Source organism: Seriola lalandi, unplaced genomic scaffold, assembly GCF_002814215.2.
Source record: "Seriola lalandi dorsalis isolate HSWRI2012SDOR001 ecotype SW California unplaced genomic scaffold, Sedor1 jcf7180002054973, whole genome shotgun sequence".
NCBI lineage: Eukaryota > Metazoa > Chordata > Actinopteri > Carangiformes > Carangidae > Seriola > Seriola lalandi.
In genome coordinates, this window is record NW_019525523.1 from 1,060,034 (window position 1) to 1,082,850 (window position 22,817).

The 22,817-nt window shown below is 39.2% G+C and overlaps 3 protein-coding genes across 5 annotated transcripts in view; all 3 read right to left on the reverse strand.

The window, feature by feature from the left end:
• Positions 1-694: 694 nt before the first annotated feature.
• Positions 695-4,376, reverse strand: LOC111646544 (uncharacterized). Of its 2 annotated transcripts, none has more exons than XM_023396062.2 (7): positions 4,306-4,376; positions 3,985-4,143; positions 3,765-3,875; positions 2,825-2,881; positions 2,579-2,725; positions 2,373-2,486; positions 695-1,979 (listed from the first exon to the last, which is right to left on the reverse strand). In XM_023396062.2, the coding sequence occupies exons 2-7, from the start codon at positions 4,114-4,116 to the stop codon at positions 1,926-1,928; spliced, it is 615 nt and encodes a 204-aa protein (XP_023251830.1). In that variant the 5' UTR covers positions 4,117-4,143; positions 4,306-4,376; the 3' UTR covers positions 695-1,925. The 2 variants fall into 2 exon arrangements, with proteins under 2 accessions (XP_023251830.1, XP_087027159.1); XM_087171033.1 differs by having other exon boundaries at positions 3,747-3,875.
• Positions 4,377-5,598: 1,222 nt separating this feature from the next.
• tmco6 (transmembrane and coiled-coil domains 6) lies at positions 5,599-11,001 on the reverse strand. Its single transcript, XM_023396042.2, has 13 exons — positions 10,778-11,001; positions 9,517-9,623; positions 9,315-9,427; positions 9,038-9,221; positions 8,784-8,888; positions 8,463-8,557; positions 8,261-8,377; positions 7,994-8,108; positions 7,646-7,826; positions 6,938-7,032; positions 6,615-6,782; positions 6,320-6,454; positions 5,599-6,227 (listed from the first exon to the last, which is right to left on the reverse strand). Exons 1-13 carry the CDS (start codon positions 10,866-10,868, stop codon positions 6,204-6,206), a joined length of 1,530 nt encoding a protein of 509 aa, XP_023251810.1. The 5' UTR covers positions 10,869-11,001; the 3' UTR covers positions 5,599-6,203.
• A 505-nt stretch (positions 11,002-11,506) lies between these two features.
• Positions 11,507-22,817, reverse strand: part of LOC111646525 (uncharacterized) — a 12,442-nt gene continuing 1,131 nt past the window's right edge. The window contains exons 2-9 of one of the 2 annotated variants that reach the window (XM_087171038.1): positions 21,159-21,173; positions 15,049-15,101; positions 14,864-14,940; positions 14,456-14,514; positions 14,188-14,362; positions 12,540-13,754; positions 12,340-12,449; positions 11,507-12,181 (exon numbers count right to left, since the gene is read on the reverse strand). In XM_087171038.1, coding sequence (XP_087027164.1) covers positions 12,149-12,181; positions 12,340-12,449; positions 12,540-13,754; positions 14,188-14,362; positions 14,456-14,514; positions 14,864-14,940; positions 15,049-15,101; positions 21,159-21,173 — 1,737 coding nt within the window. In that variant the 3' untranslated portion in view covers positions 11,507-12,148. Of the gene's footprint in view, positions 12,182-12,339; positions 12,450-12,539; positions 13,755-14,187; positions 14,363-14,455; positions 14,515-14,863; positions 14,941-15,048; positions 15,102-16,212; positions 16,462-21,158; positions 21,174-22,817 lie in introns of those variants that run through there. The other variant, XM_023396038.2, reaches the window with a different exon arrangement.

A 22,817-nucleotide genomic window follows, 5' to 3' on the forward strand; every position in this document is an offset into this window, starting at 1 on the left:
CTACGACACATCACACACGGCTGTGCAACTCATTCAAACTGACCTTGACCATACTTACCTGTATGCCCAACTCACAGCAGTAGGTGATCCCTCTTTCCAGCAACAAATGCCATGTCTGTGCACACACAGGTTAAAATCACCAGTATACCCTATACCACCTGATACAAAATGCATTTGACCTGTGCTGAGTCATGTTTACTGAGTATCACAAAAACAGAGTCTTAAAGATGGAGCTGGGTTAATGCCCGTGTGCCTACACAACAGTTGTGGGAAAATACTGAAAGTATTTAAAGACACACTCCAGTGATAAGAAGTGAAAACCAAAGGACTGGATCCTGGTCTGAAACAAACTAAATCTAAGCAACGTTTCTGATGCTGATGAGTTTGCCAATGCAGAAATGCAAATTTTTCATTTATAAGTCGAACTATTCAAATATACATATTTTTAATAAACCTACAGTTTTAATGACCAGCAGAATTAATGGTTTGGCCTCTAAGTAAATGAATATCTCACCATAAAGACAAGAGGTTGTGTGATCTGATTATTTGAGAAGCGGTCAAAGTGTACCTGCAGGTACGAACTACTGAGACAGTCTGCCATCTAATAACCTAGAGTACACTGTCTGTGTGGTCTGACTTGTGCATACAGTTTGCATGAGTGCTGTCTATGCATGAAGATATATATGTGGGTATCTTATGACCATCGTTTTATTTTATTGTTTATTTAAGAAACACAACATACATCACATTCGTTACATCACATATAGCTAAAAACTAAAGCTAGATCTTTGAAAAGTGGTTTCTGTCTAAATCTGTTTTTCACACATTCACAGGCAAAAGATGGCAACAGGTTTCCAGGCGGGCCTTTCATATCATAGTCATGTAGATGACCACGCAGAATTATATAAACATGCACATCAGGTCAAAAGCTTAGCTATGAATATACCAGATAGATATAACCTAATGTGTCAAAAAATATATGTTTTTTAGAATTTTGCTGAAGTAGCAGTCACAGGTGGATGTGCAGTCCTGTAACCAAAACAGAGCCACATCAGCTCATTCATCCAAAGTCACAGTGTAAAATATCTTCAGCTAGATGTGCAGTACACAGATGATCGCACTGATGATTAAAGCTGCAAGCACAATTTATACCACAGTATAAGCTCTGCCCAAACAATGTACATATACTGTAATAATTATGCAGATGATCAGAATTATTGACTACAAAAATCCAAGTTTTACAGTGTCCACAGTGTATCATTGAAATTTTGGTGGGTATGTTTAGATTAAAAACTGTCCTGGCTGCATTTCCTGTGGTTTGGGGGATTGTGGAGCAGATGCAAATAGTACTTCTAATTTATTTTAATATAAATTTAGGATAATCTTCTGCCTGACTTTAGTGTTACCTAACATGTTCATTAGTGTTTGTAAAATATATATTAAGATTAGGCGAAATAACATTGTGCGAGACTTCTAATGTGCACTGTGAATAATGTAATATAACCTTGTGTCAACTATGACCCATAGATTAAGTACACATAAACTTTGCTAGAGATATTAGTGGTTACTATGTTCCCTTAATAAGTGCATGTAAAATATCTATCTCAAATGGTATGACAGAAATCCCTTTCATTCTCAAACAACTTTTGCAAAAAGCAAACAGTGCATTACAATACTACTGTACCATCGAGCTGTGCCTTTAATAAAGACTGAATAAATATTGTAGTTACGGACACTGTAGAGAGAAGCTTAGTGTAGAGGTACGGTAACTATAAAAAAGCTGGCTGTAAGATACTGCCACTAGGTGGTGCAACATTCACATGTAATGTACTGCACAGGATTGTGACATGTTTCTTTCACAGGATAGGTGAACAGCAAGAAAACAAGTGGTGCTTATTGTAGAAAGAAAACTGAAAAGACTGATCTTAGTTCGATGTTGCATCACTCTGTGGTGGTGCTGGGATGTGCTGGACAATAACCTGTTGAAGATATTGAGGTGGAGGCCGATTAGGGATGAGGGAAACAAGAAGGCAATAAAATGATGACTGACACAAAAGCCGGTGAGTGATGGTATTTATCAGATATCACTGTGACAAATGACTTTGGGATTTCTTTGGTTGTTGATGTCTTGGGGTATTTTATCATCCTCCTGTGTGAGTCTAATTAAGTTATTAGTTTTGATTTAGTCTTCTCTTGTTCAAGAGGATCTGTCTTCATTCACTTATTCTTTGTACATTTGTGTATGTTGTCTGGAACCTCTATGCTGGTCGGAAGAAATATCTCCCTTCAATGGGTTAAATTTAAATTATGAATTTTCTAATGTCAGTGGGAAATGCCTGTTTTAGATGAAGCAACAGTAAAAAATGCATTACCTGAGTTCGTGTGGATTTCAGTGCTAAACGAGCGACGGCACACAAGAAGATGAGAAGCACTGACACACATAGAGAAGAAGTGAACAGTAAGCCTTCAACACCAAAAAGCTGTTCCTAATGCAATAGGAAGGGAAAGAAGGAGTTATTCATACTCTGTGAAAATGTTCGTGTCATCTATTTAAAAAAAATAAAATTCTATAACTCACCACTCTGTTGGTGGCCCACTCCTGCTCCTTGTCGTATTTGGCCTTGCTGCTCATAAAAAGATAAGTGGCGAAGCAGCTTATCCTGTAGCAACTAGAGACTACGATTCCCAAGATTGAAATCACATACATGGCCAAACACACAGTCACCTGGGAAAGATGAGTTTAACAAGTTTAAGTAGGTCATTGAGAAGGAACTAAATAAAATTAAAAACTACAAATAGAACATAAAATCATAGAGATGCCTACCATCTTCTTGGATGGATGGATCTCAGTGTAGATAGACAGGTTTCCACAGATGAGAAACTTTAAAAAACCCCAACAAGAAACAGATAATCGCATCTTCTGTTATTCACTATAAGTATATTTTAATGACTGTATGTGGCATTAACCAGCTTTGTTCTCGTGTCATGTTTCTCACCACGGATGCAAAGCTCCTCTGTACTGGAATGCAAAGTTTAAAATAATTCGATAAAGTATACATAATGGCCCACTCCTCTGAACTTTAAAGCTGATTTTTAATATAACAGGTTTGTTAAAATATAAATGACTACTTGAGCCTAAGTGAACATGACTTAGAGGAATAGTTTGGGGGGGGGGCAACTACTGTGGCTTTGTCTGAAGTTAATAAAACCCACCCACCAGCACCTCTAAGGCTCACTCATTAAGACTTTTCATCTCATTTGTTTAATCACAAAAAATTAAGTGCAATACATTATGGTTTTAAGGATAGTTGTTTGTTGGACTATTTCTATTTAATAACTTAATGAAGTTTTGCCATCATTGTGAGGTTGCCAGGCAACCAGCAGAGATTAAACAAAGAGCAATTAGTGATCTCTATAGGTGCTGTAGGTAGATTTTTAAAATCTTTTCACTGACCCTGGCTAAAGGTTTCCTCTTGTTTCCAGATGTTATTCTAAGCCTAAGTGGCTGCTGGTTATTGCTCAATATTTACAATTCAGAGATGAGAGTGGTATCAATCTTCTCATCTAATTCTTAGCAAGAAAACATTTTCCAAAATATGTCAAACTATTCCATCAAGTTCTAACACAGATTTTTCAGGGGATTTTAGGTGCCACGCTGTGACTCTACATTGTCATTTGTAATTAGTGAACATACAACCAATCAAGTACAAGTACAATTTCTCCATTTTCAGCATGTCATTGCTAACCGCCAAGATGTTATGTACCAGAGCTCCCTGCCAGAACGGGATGTAGATTCCACAAGAGGTTTGCATGCTTTCACTGGCCAGCTGGAATCCCATCAGGAGCTCTGCACAGCCAAAGATCAGAATGACAACCTAGGAAGGAGGAGAGGAAGTATGCATGGCCATTTTTGCAGCCGCTCTTTCTGTATACATAAATTTCTCTACTCTTATCTCACATCTGTGGCATTGTTTGATGTGTTACCCCAAGATTTCTGGGCTGTCTCTGGATGAAGCGATGCAGAGGCTTGCTGGACATCAGCACAGCATGGTCTGCCTCCTGAGTCCCATCTTGTCCTGTTGTTGTCTCTCTACTTGTTGGCTCAGTGTCCTCCATTGCCAGTAAACTATACGCTGTGTTTTGCTGTGGCAAGAGAGAACAAAAATTAATCGAACCAGATTAATACTCTCTACTACTACAGATTAAAAGAGCCAGAATAGTTGTGATGAAGCAGCGTGACTCCAGATACCAGCTGCATGCAAAAAGTAGTTTAAAAGAAGGATCTGTACAAAAACAGTGACCAACCTTGTTTTAGTTTTTCATGCAGAGAAGTAGTGTAAAAGATAATGGAAAGAGAATGTTGTGGGTGGGAAAAGGAAGTGAGGAAATTTGAGACTTTTTTTCTTTTTTTCATTGTGGGGAGGAGCTGAACACTTTGTTTGGAAGTTGCAGACTGAGGATGTTGGACAGCAGGCTACAATGTCCACTCAGTTACTGAATCAAGGTTAAATCCCACTGAGATCTGTGTGGAAATCCAGGGACAGGAAGACTGCTCTGATGTCAATTGGCAATATCAAAACAGTTAAATATGGTCAAAACCATCTCTGCTGAAATGAATTGAATCCATGTAGTAAAGAAGATTTGAAATTTAAGTAATTTTCATCAAAGTGAATGCAAAAGCCAACTTTTGACATAATGTGAACAAATCTTCTGGTGAAGCGAGTGCTGTTGACCTCATGAGGAAAGCATTGCCAAACTCATTAACTCACAGAATCACAAACTTTTCCTTGCCTGTTTAACAAACATCATTTTCAATTCATCTTGGTTTAACACAGTTCTTGTTTTATCTTACTATGGTTTTGATTAAAATGTTTAAAGATATTATATAACAAGTAGTTTTGCAGTCCTCAGGTCAGTTTTTGCAGCTGCAACAGCAGGGATAAATATCCAAAGTAATGGATTAGTTGAAAAGATGTATCTGGTGCAATGCCATTATTTATTCTGATCATTATTATCACTGTGCTCATTATTAAACCTTTTGAATTTCATGAAACCAAATCTCTTAACAGTTTTATGGGGTTCAGAAACACCAGTATGTTGTGAACATATTGATGTGTTTGGCAAAGGATTTAAAAATCACCAAAAACACCAGTGGCAATAATGAAAATAAGTCCTGAACTTATTATCATACATCCTTGACAAAGTTGGGCATATTGTATTACACACTGATGGGCCTAAACATTACGACCACCTCTGTCTCATATGTGGATTCTTCGCATGCCACCTAACAGCCATGACCTCTGCAGGACCTCTGTAGGTGCCCTCAGGTATCTGGCTCCAGAGTTAGCTGCAGATCCTGTGCAGGGTGGAACCACCGTAGATCAGCGCTGTTCCAGCGCTGGTTCATGGTTTGTACCCCTCTTTGAACCAATCCCAGTCCTCGACATGTGCCGTTGTTAGAGAGATAATCAATGTTATTCGCTTCATCCATGTATGGCTATGATATTTTGGCTCATTGATGTATAAATGTACATGTATATTGTCAATAAACTGAATTAATAAAATATTGTCAACCAGAGATAAAAAAACAACCATCTCTTGTTTGTTGTGAAGCTAAGGTTTATTCCTTTATTTTATGAATGTATAGTCATTAATGGCATTAAAACGCATGATACTAAAATCCATCATCATCACAAAAGGTGTTTTTCATCATCCTCACTCTATATTACAGTCAGTTTATATCAATCACTTCTCTACAATTGTACATACAGCGGGTGTTTTCCTGTCATATGCAAAATAAAAAAATAATCAGACTTCAGTCTCTCTTGTCATGGTGGCACAAAATTTAACAAAACAAACTCAGACCTAATCTGAATATAAATACAATTTCATGTAAAGGTTTGTGAATGAGTGTAAGGCTAGAGGTATTAAAAAACACATACTTCATCTTTACAGTTATTAAAATACCATTAGTAACTCACTGATAACCAATGGTTAACACATATCATATTACATCATATTTTAAGTTATTAAAAAAAACAACTTTAAATATCAAAACAGCCTCTGTCTGTCAGTATTTTTCAGATTGCAAACTGTACATAAGTCAAAACAGAATCAAGTTGTCCTGTACCCTCAAGTGTGTCCTCTGCATTCAGTGACACACTGTACCTCAACAGGTGTAAACTTGATGCCTCTCTGTTGGCTCAGGAACATGGGATGTTTTCCACCTGCAACACAACAGATCAAATGAGTCATTTTTGAATTTCTGAATTAATTGAACAAACAGAACAATCTGTAAAAAAAAAAAAAAAGTCTTTACTGGGCAGTCGGATGAGTATGAAAGTAGGTGGTGCTCCAAGAGGTATGCTGCCCTTCGCCTCATCTCTCCTTCACTGTTGTACTGAATGGCTTCTAACAGTGAAACTCCACCATGCCTTACAAACTCATCTGCGACCTAAAAAGGAAAGAGCAGCCAGAGATATCACTTGTAAGAGTTGTGACAAATACAGTTGCTACGTAAAAAGAAAAAAAAAAGTTGTTTGGTTATCTCTACTAAGCACCATCGTCGCATCAGTTGTTTCACTAATTTTTGCACTAATTTTATCAATGCCTACCTGTGGCCTGCTAACTACCAGCATGAAGAGGACCTCCAGACTCAGGGTAACCATTTCTTGGTCTGCCATTTTAAGTGTTGCACAGAGTGCAGACAGCAATCCAAGCTGGGCCAGCTGGACACAGGACTCCTTTTTCTTGTGGGCAATATTTGCTAGAACCCTGAGGATCTGACAAGAAGGCACAGACCGGTGAGACAGAAAGTGTAACATTGTAGGTGTTTGTGAATGATACAGGGTTCAAATTCGATCATTATCTGCCACTATGACTGTGAAGTATACTACAAAAGCAATAATATCAAAGTTTGGCTTTAGCTTGCACTGACCATTGTATTGATGCCTTGAGAGAATGACAGAAGCTGGATCAGACCAGGGACCAGGTTGAGAGTCAGCAGAGCAGAGCAGAAAGCACTGGAGTGAGCTGGAACAGAGAGTGATGGGAAAAACATTGGAACAAATTACATTACATACAATCAGTCTTGATAAATACATAAATCCTCAGGTTGGTAGAGAAGGAAACATTCCTTTGCAAGACAGAACTACACAGATATGCAATCATGTAGTCATCTGCTGCTACTTTTTGTATCATGTTTATTTAGTATTTAATTGTACATATTATATTTTATTTTATTTTATTATATTGTATTATTAATCTTCTTTAAGTATTTGGTTCTTGTCATTTGGAAATCTGTTTTTCTTTCTTTGTACTTTCCACTTTGCTTCTGTTATGTGGGAAATTTCCCCATTGTGGGACTAATAAAGAATGATCTTATCTTATCTGTGTATATAAAGACAAAGATCTGATGATCTGTTAGTAAAGGTACTGATAACAGTAATTTTGAGTCTAGAAACACTGACTGTTCTGAACTATACTGCTGGATGTTTGTGTTTTGAAAATAATTACATTGTAATGACCACTGGAATGGACAGTATAATTGAACAGTTATTTAGTTTTGTTGCGTAAGTCAAAAACTGTCCACGGTCAAGTGTATGATAAAGGTCTGCTGGTACGAGCTGTAACAGACCAGTCTAACCTGTGAGGTTGTTGAGGACCCAGGCACTCTCCCTTGCCAAGGCTGGCTGGGTGTGTAGGTAGGTCTGAAGAAGTGCACACAGAGCAACCACAAGTTGGACATCACCCACTTGAGTGTTCAGTCTGTCCACCGGGCAGAAGGACAGGAGGTTTCCCACGCATCGCAGCAAAGGACAGACAAGCTGAGGAAGAGAGAGATGAGAAATAAATGTGGACTTATAGTAAGCTTTTGGAAATGAATAATAAACACATAATTTGTTTCAAGTATGTAAACAAATCTGATCAAACAAACAGCAAAAAAGTAAAGAAATGTAATGAAATGCTGTATTTGATCCATTCATTTACTTACCAGCTCAAGTCCGTCTTCTTTGTTTCCTTCAGCGACAGCACCACCTAGTGACACTAACAGAGAACTGCACTGCAACAGGGCCCCATGAGCCAACAGCTCTCTGTTACCCTCGATGCTTCAAGTAACATAAGAGCAGAGGAGAGACAGATCATCATTATTATGATCTGTGCACTTACACTGTTAGTGAAGTAATGACATAAAATAACAGTGTAGTCTGTAAATATAACAGACAGTTAACATTGGCTGAGAACATCCCACAGCTCTCACTTGCAAGCCAGGTAGTGCAGGCACCAAGCACACTCAATAGCAGGTGCCAGGCCAAACTTCGGGTCAGGAGTCAGGACTGATAGCAAGTGCGAAGGTAAGCTGGAGGACAGGACCATCCTGCAGAGGGAGAGGGAGATCATTTTACAACTGAGGACAGTGAATGCAAGAAGCACTGGCATTGGTGTGCAATTAAAGTGCTTACGGGATTAATTTCTCTGCAGCAGCATCTTTGGCCTGAAGCAGCTGAGAGAGGGTGAACCCCACCGCTTCCACCACTGCTAGATTATGTCTCTGGTTCTGGACACACACAGAATTATTAACATTATTACATTTAACCTGTGTGTGTGGCACCAGGTCAAGGCTATGTGGTTCATCAGATTTTTTTTTTCAAAACTTCTACAGATTATTTGAAAAACATTTACTGACATATTATCAAAGGGACAGCGAAGATATTGGTGTGACTCCTCTATTAAAGCTGAGGTGTTGTTACGATGTTTAAGGCCAATGAATCTTGTTAGGTTACCTCTATACAGTTGGCCAGAGCTGGTATGATTCCCTGGGCCAGGAGTTTCTCTTTTACAACATCACTGTCTGGGCATAAATTACCCAACGTGTAGAGGCACAGCTCCTGTGTGCGCGTGCGCACACACACACACACACACACACACACACACACACACACACACACACACACACACACACACACACAAAGTCAGATCTTGTAAAATTAGGTGATCATATTACACACTGCCTGGTATAGTAGGCGTAGGTACTAACAGTGAACTTGGTGCTCTGGCCAGACAGGTAGGTGAGCAGGTAAGGGGTGGCAGGCAGACAGGCTGGGGCCACATTGGTGCGAGGAGAGTGAGACAGCTCGTGAAGACACCGAACAGCATGTAGACGGCACTGGGCGTTAGAGCCAGTGAGGAGACCGACCAGCAGATGCATACTATTCTCCTGCCTAGGTTCACAGACAGACATGACACATGACTGACAGAGACACAAATAGTGATAGCGTCATTCAAACTCATTTGATGTGGCGACACCACCATACTTGATGAAGGTGAGCTGTGCTGATGGGTGACGGAGAGCTTTACTCAGGTCTTTCAGGTGAACCTCCCTCTCAGGTCCGCTGTGTTGAAGTTTGTGGAACAAACTAATCACATCCTGGGGAAATGTCAAATAGGTTCAAATCTCAAGATCCTTCATTTATTGAACCTGCTAACAAATTATCTGTCACAACATCCGTCACTCACCCGCTCTCCCGAGGTAGTGTCCATGCTGGCCTCTGGCTGCTCTTCATCTTCATTCAGCAGAAGTCTCTTGCTCACCAGCTGTCTGTCTCTGCGGGCCTGTCTCAGTGCTACAGCATTCAACAATGACAATTATCACATTCATCACATAGTTCCTGCTCCAGTCATAATAGAGTAAGCTATCATACCTTAGTTGTTCAGTGTAAAGATGCCCTACAAGCCATGAGTCTGAGCTCTGTGGACTACTTTCAAGTTATTTTTTGCTTTTATAGCTATAGTCCATATCACCATCCCTATGTTATGACAAATATTGACATTGATAATGCTGAACTGAATGAAGTCACATTGGCCAGTTCTAGATTAATGTGCTTGTTAAAAGATTTATTGAAATCTTTATCTTGTTAGTTAAACGGGAATCTCTTTGAGGGGAAAGGTCCTTTTCATGGGTGCCCTTTTTATGAGGTTAAAAGGTGCAGCTATAGATGAAGATCATGGATGCATTACTGATCAGGCCTACAGGGTGCAGGCCCAGGAGCCTCAGTGGTTATCAGTGGTTTCTTGCAACCCATAACAAAGAGAAGCAAAGCAACCACAAGGCAAAGTAAAACTACGTTAAGAAGCAAAACAACATACAACAGATGCAAAACGACTACTAAAAGACAGGACTGAAAAAAATAAACACAGAATGACTATAAAGAGACATAACAACTGGAGAAATGCAAAACAACAAAAAGAAACACAAAGCAAAAATAAGTACACATAAACAACAACTACAAGAAGCAAAATGACCATAAAGATACAAAATAAATACACAGAGACAAAATAACCACATGGACCACAAGGACAAATTACAAAGAAACACTAAACAACTACTTAGAACCCAAAATAACGACATAAAGACACATGGCAACCACTACAGAGAGTCACAGGACAACAAAACGACTAAGGCACATAATGACAACAGAGACTGAAGAGGCACAAAATGATCACAAAAACTCACAAAGCGACTTGACAACGTTTGTTCTGTGTCTCTGTCAGTCTGAGGGTCTCGCTTCAGCACAGAGGAGGTGGGGACCTTTTACATGTCTGTGACTAGGGGCCCGTCGTCTCATAATCCGTCCAACGTTAACCTTAAATTAGTGTCATTTACGTTTTTGCTGAGATTGCGTTGCGCTGCATTTACTGACGTTAAACCGTTCAGTTAATTAAACAATAACTGTCCAAACTAAACACACTTCACAATTTAACATTAGACCAGTTTCACCTTTTTCGTGTTCTCGCCTCTTTAACCTGAGCTCCTCCAGGCTGTCGCCTTGTCGACCAGCTTTGTGGCGAACTCTGTTTAGCCTCCACATTTGACTGCTCTTCTGAGGTATCAGTATCTTAAGTTAAACTCGTTATGGTGACTTATTTCATAGTGGAAGATGTCACTGTAGCTATGGTGCAGGAATGAGTCCTAAAACCCGGAAATTGGTCCTTAAACCGGAAGTTCTCTCATCCCGACCCGAGACCTGTCCCTATGGGTTTTTTTAAAAGTTGGTTTTCACGATTTATTCTACAATATAAAATACAGGTCAGTAAATACCCCCGTCTTCTTCTTCTTTGAGGTTCAATGGCAATTGGCATCCAATACATAAATACCCCAGTCACAATTTTCTGTAGATCGAAAATCGATCTACGGTTCATTTTGACCACCTCGTTGTGTTTATACTCACGCTTTTACAAACTCTTACTGTCTCAGAGGAAACGCGTTTGAAGAAGAGGTAAGTACGCTAAATCAAACTACAAGTTGAAAGTTTAGTAGTGATGACGTTAAAATCATGCGACCGTGGTGTAGGTCCGTTATAGCAGACAGTAGAGAACATGGATGTGATACATCCATAGTAGAGACAGCATAGAGGATCTTTGTTTATAGCCATTAATATTTACTTCTGTCGATTGTATGAATGTGTCTGTCTTATTCTGTTCATGATAACGGACTTCAGACAGGGGATAAAAAAAATTATAGCGTTTAATTTGTATTAAAAGCACAATGTACAATGTATATATGAAAGTTTTATCAAAAAACTTTTTTTTTTTGGAAACACTGAACTTTCACCCAATACCAAAATAATCTATTATTTTAATAAACCTGAAACTTGTTTTTTCTCCACAAAATCTGTCTTCTGTGCCAATTACAAGACAGGTGGTACAGTAGTAAACATACTGACAACATTAATTTCATTATTCTACCTGAATCACTATAAAATCTGAGATACGGTTAATGATTCAAAGACCCAGGATAGTTTCGATTATAATGTGACAAATTCCTCAGACTGAAGGAGCTCAAAAATGGCATGTCCATTCAATCAGTGAAACAGCTGGTTACAATCTCTTTTACATGATCATGCAATTAAAATGGTAATTACCATACAAAACATTGAGTAAAAAAGACAGCTGTGGCACAGTATGCCACATTCTGTGTGGTAAACACAAAACAAATTCAAAAGATAAAAATGTACCAAAATAAAAAGTCAAAAAGTCATCTTTACAGTTTGAAGCGATCCTTTTAACCATTAAACTATGATTTGAAATAATGTGGAGGGATGTGTTGACTTCATCCTTGGGTTCAGCACTGATGTAGAATCAAACATCTTCATGACTCTGTGCTCTTGGAGGATTTCTTCTTCTGTGAAGAATTACAGAAAAAAAAGCAATTAAAGTGATCAGTATAATTAATGTTGAGTAGTGAAACTGATTACACCTTTTTTCTGCCTTGACAGTTCATTTCCAGCAGTAACATAAATCTATAACGTATCAAACTGGTGAAGTGTACAGTATTGATACCTTTTTGTGGCTGTCACTGGAGGGTGTTTGGAGTATTTGTGATGCTGTGGCATCCTGGACTGAAACTGCAGGTGTTTCAGGGATCTCATCTGATTTCATCTTGTTTTTCTCTGAGATAATGACAAATGAAAATGTGAAAACAAACATACAAAAACAGAACACTTGCATTTAGTTATGATTGGTGTGAGTTATCTACTTACTTTTCTTCTTCTCTGATGGAGGTGTTGGTATCTCAGGGCTGGGTGGAGGTAGTGGCTCTGTGTCAACTGAATTGTTTTTCAATGATGAGTCCTTTTTCTTTTTCTTCTTCACTTCACTCTTCTCCTCTGGCTTTTCCTCTCTGTCACTGCTCTCTGTTTTCTTTGTCATAGTCACATTTTCTTCAACAATCTGGTCTGACATCTTATTTTGATCAGCTTTGTCCTTTTTTTTCTTTTTCGTTTCTTCAACTATCTGCTCTGAGCTTTCTTCGTCAGGATTTTCTTTTTTCTTCTTCTTTGCTTTCTTTTCTTTAAATATTTGTTCTGAGTTTTCTTCATAATTAGCAGTCTCTCCTTTCTTCTTCTTTGTTTTCTTTTCTTCTTCTATTTGCTCTGTATTTTCTTTTTCTTCTTCAGGTACCTGCTCTGGATTTTCCTCACTTTCAGCTGTCTTTTTCTTCTTTTCTTTCTTTTCTTCAGATGTCTGCTCTGAATTTTCCTCACAATCAGTTTTCTCCTTTTTCTTCTTCTTCTTCTTGGGTTTCTTTTCTTGTACTATTGGCTCTGTAATTTCCTCATTATCAGCATCCCCATTTTTGTTTTTCTCTAATAATTCTCCTCCAGCCTCATTGTTCTTGCTATCTCCCTTTCTTCCCTTTGTCTTTCTCCTCTCCTCCACAGGTTTATCAACACACTCTTGCTCTGCGACGTCATTCTTTTTCTTCTCCTCTTTACTCTCTTTTTCTTTTCCATCTTCGCTAATTACATTTGCATTTCCTTCCACGTTGTCTTCAGTTATCCCCTTTTTCTTCTTCTTCTTCTTAGGCTCAGATGTTGTCTCATCATTCTCTTCCTTACTGGGAGTCACTGCTTTCCTTTTCTCTTTCATTGGTGTCTGTTTTGAAGGAGAGAGAGTGGTTGTAGTTAGTCTGTTCTCTACAGCATTGGAGTTTTTTTCTTGGCTCGGGGTGGCAGAAGAGGTCACAGGTGCAGTCTTTTTTAGACTGCTCTTCTTGCGTGTACTGTTCTTTGTTGGCGTGTCTTTTATTGCTTTCTCCTCCACCTGCTCATTCTTTTCAACAGTCCCATTATTCTGAATGAGAGTGTCAGTTTTTGCGGGAGGCTTAGCCCGGGGTTTTCTGACTCTTGTTTTCTTGGGTTTTGGTGCAGAAGAGTCCAGAGCGTTGATGGTCTCCATCTTGTCTATGTCAGCCTCTGTGGACAGGGTAAACAAAGTGAAGACATTGAACAAACATGGCTATGTGGCACAAATGTTTCAAAGAAAACGTCAATGGCAACCACAACGCTACTGTACACAACTCTGTTTTTATGAAATCACTGTTTTCCATGGTGAGGTTGTTCATGGGTGGTGATGTCTTTCCCCCTTTAAGTGAGAGGACCCAGCTCTCCCTGTCTTTTCATCTCCTGCATTTTCCACACTTCTTAACTTTCTCCACTGTCCATTCTGTCTCTTTCCAATGTGAAAATCTCCCAAAAACACACCACTCACTTTTCTCTAACCTGGATTCCTATATCTACCTACTGTATGTATTTTGGCACACACACACACACACACACACACACACACACACACAAACACAAACACACACACACACACACACCCACACACACCCACACACCCACCCACCTGTGAACTGCAGGACCAGTTTCTTCCATTTCTCTACATCCAGACTGCTGTCAGAGTCTGAATCATCTCCACCAGCGGCTACAACTTTGTCTTTTGTTTGGGTCTTTGATTTCTTTGCCTTGGTGACATTTTCTGCAGATTTTCCCTCACTTTTTTTCCTTTTTGCAGGCACGGCCTGCAAAAAAAGTGAACAATAAACAGCCTCCTTAGTAACGTTTCAGAATTGAGATGAATACATTAAATAAAATGAAAATAAAATAAAACTTACCTTCTTTTTTTGTGTCTCTGCTTTTTTTCCTGGTTTATCCGTCTTTTTCGTTTGCAAGGCTAGAAATAAAAAAAGTGTAGGGTTAAAAATTAATCAAACAGAATCTTTCTTGTCCAGTGACTGCTGTGGGCTTAATCCTGTTGAAAGACTTTCAAAAGCATCAACAGAGGTGTAGCTGCAGTAGCCCTGCACAGAATCCTTAACTTTCAAATAACTAATGAATGGAAATTTTAAGAACCCTGCATAATGCCCAATTTCAATCCCTTGATTTTGGAGGTGGAGAAAAACATCTTATGAAAGTCAAACCATAACAAGTGAATTGGTTTTGCCCACATCTCAGCCCCGACTTTATCTTAACTTTCAATGCTGCATATTTACAGTCAGCTTTGGGAAAAGAAGCAGTCATACCTTTAGTCGTAGTCCTTCCTTGTTCTTTAGACTTGGCTTGCTTGGCCGAGTTAGACCGCTTTTTCTTTTTTGAGTCACTGTCAGGAATTAAAACAATACTCAGTATACATCTCATTACAGCGAGGTCAGTTTACAAGATCAAGGTGGGTGACTTCTGAAAAGAAGTAGTAAGAAATCATACTCACTTTAACCATGAACTGTAGATCTCCAGTAACGACGCAGATATTTTTGTCTCCCCCTGCAGAGAGAAAAAAAAAAAAAAAAAAAATCAATATAAACTGATAAGATAACATTTTTCTCAGGGAGACATTCAGGAAAACCACAGATGAAACTAATTACAGCAATGTGCCCTCCTTTCCAGCAAATGTTGATTAATAATGAATTAATTACACCTATATTTGACAAGTCAAATATCCATTGTGAAAACACTTTAATTCACTCCCCAACTTTCTTCTGGTCTTGCGCTCCCCCTGCAATGGCTCTGCCACCCACTCAGGGGAGCCTGCCCCCCTTTGGGAGCCATTGGACTAAACTATAGATTAAATAAAGGCTAATGGCCACTCTGTGTGATGCAAAACATATTTTAATCTTCAAAAATGTTCCCCATTCTGCTTTATTTGCATTTTGATTTGAAATACCTGTATGCACTTGACTTGACTAACAATGAGCCTGAATGTCCATTTTGTTTCACTTTATTTGTTCACTCTTCAAACTGCTGAAAAAGGTATTAAATGTAAAGTGCTGCTCTTCATTGGACTAGAACAAGCCAATGTTTACACATATAGTAATGACTGTATTTTGGCATTGTGTTAATAAATGTAATAACGTTCTAACAGCACATGATTAACATAAGAAAAGTAACTACTGGTAAAATCTAATTACTAAACTATTTACCTTTTAGAAGTGTCACTTTTAATGAATAAATACATAATACTGTTCTATGTCTTGTTCTGTCTGTTTGGTTTGTTTAGTTCTCTCCTGTCTCTGTGCTCATGTTTTCCTTGTGATTTGCAGGACTACAGATGAAAATTAGCTTTTAGCTAACTATGGTACAATACACCATATGTTTAATATTGTACACAGAAATCAAATCAAATAAATACTGCATGACAATAAGTGGGAGGCTTGAAGTTGAACTTGTGACAACTCTTTCATAAGGGAACAGTAGGTGAACAGAGTGCCCATGCAGATACAGAAGATCACGGTTGTAGCATTTGTCACAACTGTACATTAGTGTGTAGCGTTGAAACACTTTCATAAACTGCAGCAGTTACATTCACTATAATCGTCCCAAACTTGACTACCTCTCTGTCACAGACAGTGTGAGTGTGTGTGTACACAGTGTTGACCTGTGGGCTGTGCTTTTCCAGCTCCTCTGCAGCTGACTGGAAACCATGCTCCTTCAAATGGCGGTAGATCAAATGGATCAGCTCGTGCTTTGATACGTTCACAGACATGTCCGACACACGAGGAAGCTGACAAATAAACACGCGGGAGTAACCACTAAGAGTATTTTCATATTAAAACTGACCACATACTTCACTGAGTAACCGCTAGTCAACTAAAACACGCATGTTAGCATGTTGAACTCAGGAAGTTGTTCCGTTCACCGGTGCAATGCACCATGGGAGATGTAGTACTTCCGTGAAACATCCAGACTTCAGCCCATGCTGCCAAAATAAGATACCACAATAAATTACATATGTTGTAAGACCTTCCATAGTCCTTTTAAGTATCTGTTAGTGATACCATCTGGGCATAGCTACTCAGCCTGTACAGATGTTTCAACTGACCTTTCATCTTATTTGCTTTTTTAAGCAGAAGAATGTCCCATTGACCCATGATTATATTGAGCCAGTCATACCAACCAACAAAGACCCTCTCTCTTTCCATCACTTTACTTTCTACCTGCCTGTAACTTTCCTACGATTTTTCTCAGTTTTAGTGCAGTTTCAGCTTAGTTTCACATCCTCTCCCAGGAAGGAAATCTAACAGACGAGTCACTCCCTTAAGCCAGTCAAGGCTTGTATGATTTGGATCAGTCTCAGAGGTAATTTACCCAGGGGCAATCCGATTTTACTGGAAGAGATCAACGGGAAAGGACTGGGCTATTATTCCTGCAAAACTGGTGATCTGATCTGTCTTTCTGACTATATGAATGTAGACTTCCTGAAGCATTGGCCTCAAGGCTTTTAGAGTTTCTGGTGGTTCTACGTTACTGAGAATTAATGGCATCCCTCTGGCTTTAGTAAAAGAGTCTCATATAATTTAGATTTAATGTTTTGTTTATTTTTTTACATTTATAATTCTTTCACTCACATGATGTATGGTTGAAACACGTAGTCTTAAAAGTTTTAAAATAGCCGACACATTTTCAAACTGTCAGGTCCCAGAATAAACTTAACTTGTGTCCTGGTTGTTGAAGATCCCCTAAAAACATATAGTATCACAACAACTTTGTTAAGTGAGGGTTTATTTCTTGATGGAAACTTGTTGATGATTCATCCAAGTACTGCAGTTTCCTTCCACTGTGCAAACACATGCAAGTTAAGTTGACTGTAGATGTGGAAATGACTATGTTTGTCTGTCTATGTGATAAACTGATGACATTGTCCAAGAGGTACTGTATGACTGGATTAGATAATAAAGATAGAATGATGAAATATAAAAATTAAGTCATCATATTGTCTGTGGTTCACTTGCTCTCCTTTATAAAGACGCTTGTAACAAAATTGAAAATGAAAAGGTGGCACATGGTTTCCTTTGTAGCAAGCAAAGTGAACCCAGATATGTGCAGATGTGATGTGTGCAGACACTAAAAGGTGAGAAATTAAAGGAAAAGCCAACATAGACCACTGACTCATACTTAAGTAAATAACACCAGTATTATCCTGTTAGTATTAGAATAAACCTCCCCTTCTTGTTCCTTCTGGCTGCCATTTTAACAGTTTCTCTTGTGGCTCTAGGTTTCTTGAACTCAGCTCTCTTCTTAAATCTCTTCATGCTGGAAAAACATCCTCCAACCACAGAGCCAGACAATCCACAAAACTATCCAATCAAGTGAACAAATCAGAAACTTTTCAAAAGCTGCCAGGAAGGTCGGTCTCCTGTCGATCAGGTGTATTTGGATAAAAGCATGCCTTTTTTTTGTCTGGCTGGTTTGGGAGGAAGGTAAATGTGTCTGGGCACAACAGGCTGCCAGGGAGTAGATCTGAGAGAGCTGGTGGTGAGACCTTGGGTCAAACTAGAGGAGAGTATTGAGTAAGCAGAGGGTCAGCAGGAGCAAAACGGCTGAAAGAGCCTCATTCATCGGGCAAAACCAGGAAAGCAGTGAGTATTCCAAACTCAACGTCAGTGCTCAGTGGCTCTCACCAGGGTTGATTTCACCATCTTGCACAACCCCTCTCCCCCCAAAACACACATGCACACGCCATCGGTTTGGCCTAAGGAGCTGGTTATGAGGCTGACTCAGCTCCCCATTCTCAGAATGTTGATGGGAAAGACCACCAAGGTTTTATTGGAGAAAAACTATTTGTAAACTGGGAAATGTCATATTTCCTCAGCCCACTTTCCCTCTAAACATCACAATATGTGGAATTAAATCTGGCATGTGATAAATTGCATTTTATAGAGTGAGGTTAAGTTACTGGAGAAAAAAAAAAGGCTGTGACAGAGAGGACTGAATAACTGCACATCCCTGAGCACAAGAAACATTTCCCTTGGCTTTGATGACATGTTGCAGTAAAGCTAACTGTGATATTTGTACAGGTTACCCTTGTAAATGGCAGACTGTTTTACAGGAAATAAATCTACTTTACATTCCACACATTTAGCTGCTCACATCTGTGCTCACCCTGCAGGTAATTGCCTAAAACTACAGCCAGTGAGATTTGTTATTGCTGGGGACCTTTAATGTATCACAACCTGTCAGTGCTGCCACGTTGGTACAGTTGTAAAACTGATTTAGGCAGTGGCGCTTCTAGCTTGTATGCTGCCCTGGGCAAACACCCCCTTCTTTTAATTTTTATAATAACATTCCTGTGATATTATTCCTGAAAACAAATCGTTCATTTTGTTGAAATTTCTGAAAATATCTCTGTTAAAGTCTGTCTGTTAAAATATTCTGATAATATTCCTGTTAATCTGCTACAATATTACTGAAAATTTTCTTGTAACAAATCGTCATAACTTTTAAAAGCTAAATAAATGATGAGTACCAATTAAAGCTATGCAATCATAAATACCAAAATGAAGTAAGTCTCTGTCCCTCTTATATACACACAAATAACATAGAAAATCAAAATACTAAACTGCACAAATCAATCATCCCACAAATATATTAACAAGAGAACCTACTTCTTCTTATTATTACACTATTACACACTTCAAACAAGACACACACATTCTAAATTGCACAACTGTCATTTGAAGCCTCACCTTTAACACCTCTCTCTATATATATGTATAGGCCTATATCTATATATAGGCCTATACGTATGGTGGTGTGCAGACTAGTTTATCAGTCTAAATGATTTCTCAGTATTATGAATGAATCGCGGTTTATTTGGCAGCCTTTCCTGCTGTGTAGTGCTGTGCAATTGCATTAGTTCTGTACAGAGACAAAAGTCCCCCAGCCCCCTCCCCATCTACCACCACCTCTAAGACTGAGAGAGGACAAACTAGAAATGGCGCCCGCTGTGATGCGGTGACATGACATCATTGATGTGATGTGCAAAATGTAATTTTTTTTTCTCTTTTTTTTTTGTGCTAGCACCCCTGACAAGATGCCGCCCATGCCTGTATCTAAATCTGTAATCGGGTGAAGACAGGTGACGATAATAATAATGATAATTAAAAGACATTTTTTTGTGCTCCATATCAGAAACTCAGATGATGACAAATAAAAACAAAAGCAGCCAAAATGCTCTTCCAGCTAGCTTAGCTTAGCATAGCTGGACCCCAGGGCTCACCTGGATGTACCTGTTCTATTCCATCCTTGTTGGTCCTCTGTGGAAATTGTGGAAATTCGGAAATTTGCACGGGGAAATCGAACATGGTGATACATGGTGACAACATGGTGACATGACGTCTTTGACATGATGTGCAAATGTAACTTTTCTTCTTTTTTTTTGCGAGCACCTGTACCGCACCGACAAGATGCCACCCTGGGTGGCTGCCCATGTCTAATGCCATGTATCTAAATCCGCCATTGGATTTAGGTAAAACACTTTAGTATGTATCTCATTATTTGAAAAAATTTGCCTATGTAATTGATTGGTTCATTAAATAAAAAAGTAACATTACAGAAATGTCAACTACACCCACACACAGGGTGCCATAGTGATTGCTCTTTGAGTCCCTTTCAGATGTCCTTCCAGGTGGCTCTGCTGGAGGGAAGTAATGAAGTGTTGTGCCTGGCCTTCCTGCCCAGGTGCTGCTGCAGCTCCACAAGCGCCAACTCAAACACACCTACAGTCAGAGGCTGAGGTCAGTACTCGAGCCCACACTGTCGCCTTACCTGTGAGGTAACACCTGGTAAGACATAATGTGTGGACATCAGAATGGCTACAGAGAGAAAGGGAGAGGATATATTAGCTGAATACAACTGTCTGCTCTTTTTGAAACAGATCTCTTCATGTGACTCATTTTCATGTGTTTTTTAACCTCGCTACACAGATGAGATGCATTATTGAGCTTTCTTAAACATGTACAAACCGTTGTTTCTTGCGCTAGAGATCTACTGCTGGTGGAGGTTGTGGCTGTTGCCGCTGAGGCTTACCCACACCCGCCCGTGTTCACTGAGAGAAACTGAAGCACAGGTATTAGCTGGTACTTGATTATGCTGTTATTAGCACAATTCATTTTTTTGTTTCATTTTCTCAAGCTGTCTGTTTAAAAAGGTTTAGAAAGATGAAGAAAAGATGTGTCATATACTGCTCCTTCCCCTTGCATTGCCTCCAAAGCCAGAGTGTATTATATGCATTTTTAAGTATAATAGGTTCTATGGATATCAGTAAAATTATCAACTTTAAAACGCATAAAATGAAAGCATTAGCAAAGTTGTATGTTACGCAGTTTGCCAGCCAGCCTAAAAACGAATTTTTGGTATATCCTTGAAACCTGCTTAATCTAAATAACTGAACTTGGAGAGAAAGACGAGTGTCCTTTGCCCTAAAATGACCCCTGATTTGATTAACTGATGTTGAAAAGATGATAACAGATTTTTTTTTTTTTTAAAAGAGATGTCGAACAAACTCTGAAACAAAGGTACTTCTGTACATAGTAGAGGGGCGACAAGCTGAATACAGTTCTATTGAAGTAAGGGCTTTGGCTCAGGGTTGAAACACAGGAAGAAAGAAAAACCTCCATCCAGTCTTTCTCAGATTAGAAAATTGGGGTAGGAGGGGGAGTAATGTGCAGCTTTACTGGCAGGGCTGCGTTGACTAGAAAGGGGGTAGTGTTCATGGCGAAGGGGAGCAGCCGTATTCAGTAACAGCACCTCTTCCTTTAGCCAAAGCCAACATCTGGTGCCGACCGACACAGAACAGCAGCAGCAGCAGACGCAGCAGCAGCCGGAGTCTCTGCTTCCCTTTCAACTCATTATTGCATTTCATGCTTCCTTACAACCCGGCTGGAAAGTGATGTAAAAATTAGGAGATGTCATTGAGTGTGTACGTGTGTTTTTCTGTGTTTTTTAGTTTATCAGAAGAGAGGAGGTGAAAGGTCAATACAAAGGGTTTAAAAGCTACTACTACCTCTTGTACTAACTTCATGAATGAGCTAAGTAATGAACTCCTTCCGAATGAAACCGCACTTTGATTGTGTTTATATATATTGGCTTTTAATTAAGTAGTAGAAAAAAGGAGGCGTTGTTAAATTTACGATGTTCCACGACACTCTGTTGTGTTCACAAGCTCTGGAAGAAATTGGACATATTAGGTGGGTAATGAACAACCAACAAAGACACCACAGATGTTCATAGCACAAATACATGCAACTCTGAGCCTTTACCAAGTAGCTTGAGTTCAAGGCGACCGTCGCATTTTTAAATTTCCATTTAGAGAGATAATTTTTCCTCTCAAAACCTCACTCTGAAAACATCCCAATGATTTCCCCATTAGGAGGAAAGTGGTCTGAAAACATTCATCATTTTAAACAGTTACACTTCAGAGGAGAGGGATCAAGCGGGTGAAAAAATGAAAAGAGCGGTGGAGTAAGAGTTTGAGAATGTGATGTGTGAGTAGTTATTAAAGCTGTGTGACTAATTTTAACCTGACCTGACCACTCACTGTGTTTGAATCAAGCTGTTTCTGCAGGTAGACAGCTGCGGTTCACAAGAATGCAAAAAAATTAACATACCTTTTATTTTTAGGTTATTTTGACATGGAGCAGCAGCAGCATCGTGAACCAAGTTATGGCAAACAAATAACTGAAAATAACCTCCAGAAACCAAGTATGGTGTTTGTTGAACATCTTGGGGGTGGGAACTCCACTCGTGGTGTATTGTAAGGTTGCTGGTTCCATAAATACCGTCATCAAACCATTTCTTGGTTAATGGTTGAATTCTTTATTTTGGCAAAATGACAGCTCAAAAAAGGATAAAAGGATTAGTAAACGTGTGGTGTAACATATCTGTGGTATGAACCTATTAACATCTTTCAGACTTTGGAGTATGATGAGTATGTGGGCACATGCTTGTGTTAATATATGCGCATGTTTGAGTCGATAGGTGTGTGTTGTGGTGTTGGTTGTGAGTAGGACTGTTGTTGACCCGGCAGTTACACCTCTGACCAACAGAAAACAGATGAGTCACATCTCATCAGTGTGGCTGCCCAAAGACATGAAGACTCTTCATTTCCTGGCAATACACACACACGCACACACACACACGTACACACGCACACGCACACACACACACACACACACACACACACACACACACACACACACACAC

Excerpts from the sequence above, each read along its gene's own strand:
- LOC111646544 (XM_087171033.1), bottom strand. The coding sequence starts at position 4,116 with ATGGAGGACACTGAGCCAACAAGTAGAGAGACAACAACAGGACAAGAT. Across the intron at positions 3,876-3,984 it reads GACAGCCCAGAAATCTTGGG|GTTGTCATTCTGATCTTTGG; the intron begins GTAACACATCAA and ends CCTCCTTCCTAG. Across the intron at positions 1,980-2,372 it reads TGAAATCCACACGAACTCAG|GTTATTGTCCAGCACATCCC; the intron begins GTAATGCATTTT and ends TATCTTCAACAG.
- tmco6 (XM_023396042.2), bottom strand. The coding sequence starts at position 10,868 with ATGTGGAGGCTAAACAGAGTTCGCCACAAAGCTGGTCGACAAGGCGAC. Across the intron at positions 6,455-6,614 it reads TGGTAGTTAGCAGGCCACAG|GTCGCAGATGAGTTTGTAAG; the intron begins GTAGGCATTGAT and ends TTTCCTTTTTAG. Across the intron at positions 6,228-6,319 it reads CATACTCATCCGACTGCCCA|GTGGAAAACATCCCATGTTC; the intron begins GTAAAGACTTTT and ends GTTGTGTTGCAG.